Below are 6,838 nucleotides of genomic sequence, written 5' to 3'. Positions count from 1 at the left end.
CGAAGAAGAAGAAGAAGAAGAAGAAGAAGAAGAAGAAGAAGAAGAAGAAGAAGAAGAAGAAGAAGAAGAAGAAGAAGAAGAAGAAGAAGAAGAAGTGGAATTTTTAAAAATATCCTACATATAATGTGCTATCCCGTTAGGATACAAAATCTGAGCGTTGAACACTCATTTAAAATAGACAGTACTTGAACATATAAAATAATACAATATATTATTTGCTGAAGTAAAACAGAATGGCGGCAAATATGGTCTAAAAAACACTTGTTTTAAAACAGGTATTTAAACATATCAATATTTTAAAAGTTTTTATCAACTCTAGGTTTTAAGGCCAGAAATCAAAAAAATCTTGTGTCAAATGACTTATAAAAATTAAATAACCATTGACTACGACAACGTGATTGAGTATTATTTGTATAATACAGAGATTCGTCAACATCCCGGAGAAACACGCCAAAAGTGGATAATAATATAATGAATATCAATGTTTAAAGCCAATCTTTTGATTATAATCGTTTTGTTATGGGGGGGGGGGGAGTTATATGGGGCATTCTTTTAGATTTTGTCTCCTTATTACCCCCCCTCCCTTTTCCCATTACCCTCTCCCTCCCCTGTTGTAAACTGTTCTGGAAGATGGGACATAATAGCAGATCTTGACCACTGTCCTTGCCTACATAGAGAGTAGTGAAAATACAACCTCGGTGCTGTGTTGTTATCTCATTTCTTTAACCCGTTTTTTGCTGGGATGTTTATCTGCGTTTACACGGACAAGATAAATAAAAAGCGTTCTTTCAAGACGGATTCAAACAAAACCATGACAACATTACTCTTATTTAAGAGTTAGCAAGTGTACAAGCGTACAAGCGAAAACATCTTCTAAACCTTCCTCTATTAGCCAATAGTAATACCAATTTGTAACGACGTGGTGGAATAGGTTGCTTGCAAATTTTGCGGGCAAGAGGACCTATTAGTATTGTCATAACATTTGTTTATTTGTCATGCTTTCGATTTTTGAAAAAAGGACAACCCATCTATCTTGAATAGAAGTCGAGATTTTGGGACTGAGGGAGGTGGCAGTCGCCTAACCCTTCCAACCCCATGCGCGTATATTTTCAGCAGCGTTTGTACCTCCCTCCGTCCCAAGAGCGTATATTCTCAGTTTCGGGGGGTACCGAATTTGCGCATTTTTCTAAATTATCTTATCTAACTAAACTTTAATTTTCATAATATTTGTTCATTTACCTTTAAATAATGCTAGATGTTATTATCTAAACCTCATTACGAAGATACTACATCACTTTTTAGAATGCATGCCTCTTTTTCTGAAATATCGTTGTATTGGCTGGGACTGGGGTTAGGGAGTGCACAAAAATGGCAGGGGCTGGAAGGGCTATAATCAGAGGTAAAATTAGAGAGAGATTGGCCACCAATTTTGGAGGATTTCCAGAACTTGGGTGTCCTTGGAAACTGCAAACTTACGTAAATTTGTACATTTTTCAGTATAATCCAGAGATATATATTTACACGCTGTTGCACCTCCACACACAAATTCGATAAAAATTGCCAAAGGGGTGAAAAAAAAATGCGGGTCTCTTGATTTCATTATTTTGACGATCGGCTGATTTCCCCATCATGCCTCACAAATAGCAGTGAACCAGTTTCGGGGGAAACAAGCAAAATATACATGCCTCGACACAGCAGTGAAGATGTTAAGCATTACGAGCGTTTAGGCTCAAGTGCCTTTTCTAGTTCTTTCTTTTATTTTTTGAGTGGTTGTTGACATAGCTCAGGTTGTTGACATAGCTCAGGTTGTGACTTCCTCAGCCCTTATCAGTTGTTCTTTTGTTTTGCTTGAAACAGTGTTGTTTCTGTAGATTACATTCCACATCCCCATTGACATATTTAGATTAAACTGAGGTGCGCCTGCGTTTTGAAAAGTGTACATTAGATCAAGTTACAAACAATAAATGGTCCCGTTTCCCTTTCAGTAAGACTTTTTTTCTCTTCTTATTACTTTTTTTATTTTTTATTTATTTATTTTTTTTTTTATTTTTTTTTTTGGGGGGGATAGCTCTTGTTCAGGGGTCTGTTAATCTTCTTCATAATATGGGGGATTTTAGTTCAAACACCATTAAACTTTCCAAAAAATGCTACATCTAATATTCCTTCTGTATTAAATTGTTCTATTATTATGCTAACTGGAGAGATGAGACTGAAAGATCAAAGTTTTTGTTGTCGTTTAAAACTAGAGCTGGAGTTTGCTCGATTAACCGAAGGCTTGCGAGCAGCGGACGGCTTGCGCCAGGGGTTTGCGAGCAGGCTTGTGTTTTCCTTTGTCTGCCGCTCGCTGCCAGGGGAACTTCCGGTGAGTTGTGACTCGCAGGCAGGCTTACTGAACTGTGTCGCGACGTCACGACACAGTTCAGCAAGCCTGCCTGCGAGTGGCTGTGGGCTCAGTACATAGAAGATTTTGGTTATTTGCGTTGAGAAGCTTGCACAAAAAGTGCAAGGTTGCTTTTTACACTCGGGTTGTAAAGAAAACTGCTCTATTCTAATCACTTTAAAATTAATAATGGATCTGCTATTCTTAAGACACAAAGGCTGTTTTTTTCTTGTTTTTTTTAATGTGCACGAGTCAAGCGCTTCGTCTTCGCACGCAAAAAGACCTCAGTTCGATTCCAGTAGGGGGAGAAATAGTTACTGAGAACCTACGTCTTTCTGCTGAGGCGTTGTTCCCTCTCAGCCCAGGTTGCCCCTGACACTGGGTTGAAGTAAACCTAGCCCGTCTCATAAATATTCTACACTTGTATTATGTCGTTGGGAGTGTAAAACATCTACAACATAGGCTACATACATACGATACAAAAGCCAATCACAACGACCCATGGAGTTGTCCATTCTAAGATAATAATCTAAGTCTACTCATATTACAATGCCACGCATCTTCTCATTACATCAACTCGTTCAGCTGATCAAGAGCGGGAAGTTAAAAATAGCTTCGGCTCTCTACGTATTGCACCAAAACAAGCACAGCCTCTCCATTCTTCCACAGTTCAGAGTTCAAACTGCGAGCGGTCTTGCGAGCACGAGCGTGTTTGTTACCAGGGTACAGCTCTGTTTAAAACTACAGCGAGGTCGGCTCAAACCGAAATCCGCGGACCGACGGGTTTCCTTCGGTTTAGCTGTGTTTTAAGTTTAGAGAGACTGCTCAATAAGTGAAAGGAAACAAAAGCGGGAATTTAATGTTCCTTCGATTTACCGCTGTTTTTGGATTCACCGTATTCGATTTAACCGTTTTTCGTTGTACTTCCATTTGACCGATGGGGCACGGGGTCTCTCATAGCTGCTGTGACAGTGTTTACAACGGTGGCTGTTGATGGTTAGGTGACTACTGATTCTCTCCTACTTGTGAAAAAGACCAGGTGATAGTTTTGTGACTCCTGATTCTCTCCTACTGGTTGTTAGGATGAGACCAATTGATAGACTTGTGACTCTGGAATCTCCCTGATCACTTGGTCATAGGGAAAGACAAAAGATGAACAAAAAGAAGTACGGAATCGAGACAAAGAACAGGGTAAAGATCTAGAGGATGACCAGAAAGAAGACAGTGGGGGGACAACAAAGAGCAGATGGGTACAGCCTGACCACAGAAAACAGCTGATAAAACAGTGTGGAGGTCGCTGTTGAAAGGCTACACCCTGCAGTGGATGAACAATGCCTAGAAAGAAAGAAAAGAAAAGAAACAAAAGAAAGAAAGAAACAAGGAAAGAAAGTGCGAAAGAAAGAGCGAAAGAAAGAGCGAAAGAAAGAAAAAAAAAAGTAATTTTGTATGTCTATGATTGTGTCAGGGGATATTTGGGTGACTCCAAAATCACTCATAATACAGACGGTAGAGAAAGAGGGGATTGAGTGAGGGATGTGGGACAGGAGAACTAGAGGTGGATAAAGAGTAACATGGACTAGCTGGGTGTGGCAGGATGTGGAACTGCAGCTGGTGATCGTGAAGGATGGAGGATTATTACACGTTATATAGAGTGCCCATTGCGGATGGGATCGGGTTTGGTCGGGTCTGATCGCGGGGTTTTTTCAGATCGCGAGTCGGGCAATCGGTTTGTGCGTCGATAGCTTCCTTGTGACCTCAATCTGGCTAGCAAACCGAACTGATCGTGCCAATGGACACTAAGTATTAACGTCTGAGCCAAATATGACACCTTCAGGTTCAGTTTCTGTCGTGGGGTTTGATGATAATTTATAGACATTTGAATCTCGTATACCATGTGGTGGTGTAATCTTTTGTCCCTTGCCCATTTCTATAAGATTTGCGCCAATTGGTTAGAAGAAAAATGCACGTATGATAGAGTCCAATAGTGAATTACGTACATAATTATTATAATGTGTAACGATTACAGATAGAGATTCAAGTAATGTGGATGTTATTCAAGGATTTGAGAGCATTGATGATATTAGACATGATGTGGTGGTGGGTGATGGTGTGGGACTGCGTTTAAGTAATGTTAGCGTTAGTTCTTTCTTCCTGTGCTCCAGTGAGTCACGAGGGACGTGGGCACCATCTATCCCGTTCCCCACTAGAACTTTCTTTTAAAAAAATTAATGTAAATGCAGAGGTGTTAGTTGATAGTTAGGAGACACAAGAGAATCACATACGTTATCTTTAGTGATGTCCATGGGGCTGGATCTTGGTGGATATTTGACACTTTTTAAAAGTAGATGTTGTACCCCCTCGTGGACACAGTTCAGATAAATTAGGAAGTGCGGCTTACCCTGACTGCCATGGATAATTCGGGCTGAGAGCGACAGAGCGTCCTAGCGAAACGACTGAGATAATAGATAAAAGTTCTTCCCTTTCAGGAATCGAGCTGAGGTCTTATTATTAATATTATTATTATTATTATTATTATTATTATTATTATTATTATTATTATTATTATTATTATTATTATTATTATTATTATCATTATTATTATTATTATTATTATTGTTATCAATGTCTCATACCTGTACTGTTGTTTCCAGGAGGTGTTTGGTTGACCCCTGACCCGTTGGTCCCCGTGGTGTTGTCCACTTTTGCGTTGGAAACAGTCAGACAGACGGATAGCACCACAATAACTGTAGCAGCTCGACTTCTCATTGAGACGGTTCCGAAATCCATCGCCAACTGTTGTATTAGAAACGAATTCGTGGACCCCTCTCGTGGTAAATACAGTAGAACCTGTCCTAGCGGTCACCTGTCTAAGACAACCACCTGTTCAAATGACTACTTGTTTCTTTACCTCTTTCTTTTTTTTAGAAATTTATATTTTGATAATGCTGTCTAAAACGTGCATCCGACTAAAACAATCACCTGTACAAATGAATACTTGCCATTTTCTCCGTGACATCTTCAGAATCTATTTTATTATGGAAAAATTGTCTAAAACGCCCACCTGTCTAAGACAATCACCTGTACAAACGACTACACTTTCTCTCAGGCGTTAAAAAACAATCTATATGATTATAACATTGTTTAAAACGCCCACCTGCCTATGACAACCACATGTAAAACTCACCACTTCCCACTTCCTTATTGGGCTTTTCTAATATAAAGCAATCACTTTCCTTTCTTCGACAATGGGTGGCTATCTTGGACAAATTCTACGGTAGTATTTGCCATGAGTAAAGTACATGTAGTCTATATAAAATGGCATTTGTGATGGGGTTTGATCAATTATTCACAGTTTTGTCCTTTTGCAAGGTAAAATTCCAGTGGTTGATACAATTTATGTCATATTACAAATAATAGTTGTAAAGCGCATAGAGCATGCTCTTGAGCATGGATATGCGCTATATAAATGCAATTATTATTAATTATTATTATATTTACATTTGGCTTTATCATGTAGCCCGAACAGCTGCTCCGTGTAGTTCACACACACACAAAACAGTTATTTATTTGCAAGAATTCTTCCCCTCTTGGCGACTCTGTTTCAATCCGTGAGTTTCGAGCGCCGTAAAACTCTTACCAACAAAACAGTCAATTACGTTGCACTGGTCACCAACTGCGTAGTATAATTTTAACGTGCTATCCTCGTTCATTCAGCGGGTAGTCCAATGATGTCCAATTTATAGTTTTCCGTCTTCAGCTTTCTCGTTCTGTTATCTTCAACGAGTCTTCGCCAACTTCTCCAACAATGTTGTTATCAGGAAAAGTTCACATGACAGCGTGTGCAAACAGGATGCGATTTTTCGACATTTATAGCCTGGTAATGACGTTATCTCGTACTGAAATTTTAATGTTCATTTCCAAGTAAGAAATAATAGGCAGACGTATCGGCAAAGACTGCACTTGACTTTAGTCATTCTTTTCTTCTGCGTAACGATGGTTTCGGTTTTCACCCTTTAAAAAAATTAGTTTTGTTGTTGTTGTTTTGATTTTGTTATCATAAATTTATAACCCCCCCCCCCCCCTTTTTATTCCAATATCCACGAAAAAACATGTACATGTATATGGACTTTCTTAAAGCTAGGATCCTGGAAAAATATTTTTTTTCTTATGTGAAACCAATGATTGATGAATCAGAATTGTTTCATGCCTCCATCAACACAAATTAGATCATTTAAGAGGAGGGCTTCATATACTGATTTTGTGTGATACGGCATCTTTAAAAAAAATTGAAGTACACGACACTACCTCTTCTGAATCGAACCCTAGCATTTTGCGTAAAACGTCGAGGAGCCTAACCATTACAGCCGTGACACTGAGGTCGATGTCTTCAATCCTTGTTGAGACGTGGGTGTTAACGTATTGATGATACGAGAGCTTTCACTTCTGACCTTTTGGAGG

At 39.1% G+C, this 6,838-nt stretch overlaps 1 protein-coding gene across 9 annotated transcripts in view; it reads right to left on the bottom strand.

Annotated features, from left to right (window-relative positions):
- LOC101858032 (mucin-3A) overlaps positions 1–6,200 on the bottom strand; it is a 22,728-nt gene extending 16,528 nt beyond the window's left edge. For 4 of the 9 annotated variants that reach the window (XM_005099288.2, XM_013083063.2, XM_005099295.2 and 1 more), the window contains exons 1-2: positions 5,879–6,199; positions 5,014–5,173 (exon numbers count right to left, since the gene is read on the bottom strand). In XM_005099288.2, coding sequence (XP_005099345.1) covers positions 5,014–5,173; positions 5,879–5,893 — 175 coding nt within the window. In that variant the 5' untranslated portion in view covers positions 5,894–6,199. Of the gene's footprint in view, positions 1–5,013; positions 5,174–5,878 lie in introns of all 9 variants that reach the window. The other 5 variants (XM_005099297.2, XM_005099293.2, XM_005099298.2 and 2 more) reach the window with 4 other exon arrangements.
- Between the last annotated feature and the right edge of the window lie 638 nt (positions 6,201–6,838).

Source organism: Aplysia californica, unplaced genomic scaffold, assembly GCF_000002075.1.
Source record: "Aplysia californica isolate F4 #8 unplaced genomic scaffold, AplCal3.0 scaffold00208, whole genome shotgun sequence".
NCBI classification, from domain to species: Eukaryota; Metazoa; Mollusca; class Gastropoda; order Aplysiida; family Aplysiidae; genus Aplysia; species Aplysia californica.
Note: the sequence above shows the minus strand (reverse complement) of the source record. Positions and strands in the feature narration are given on the sequence as shown.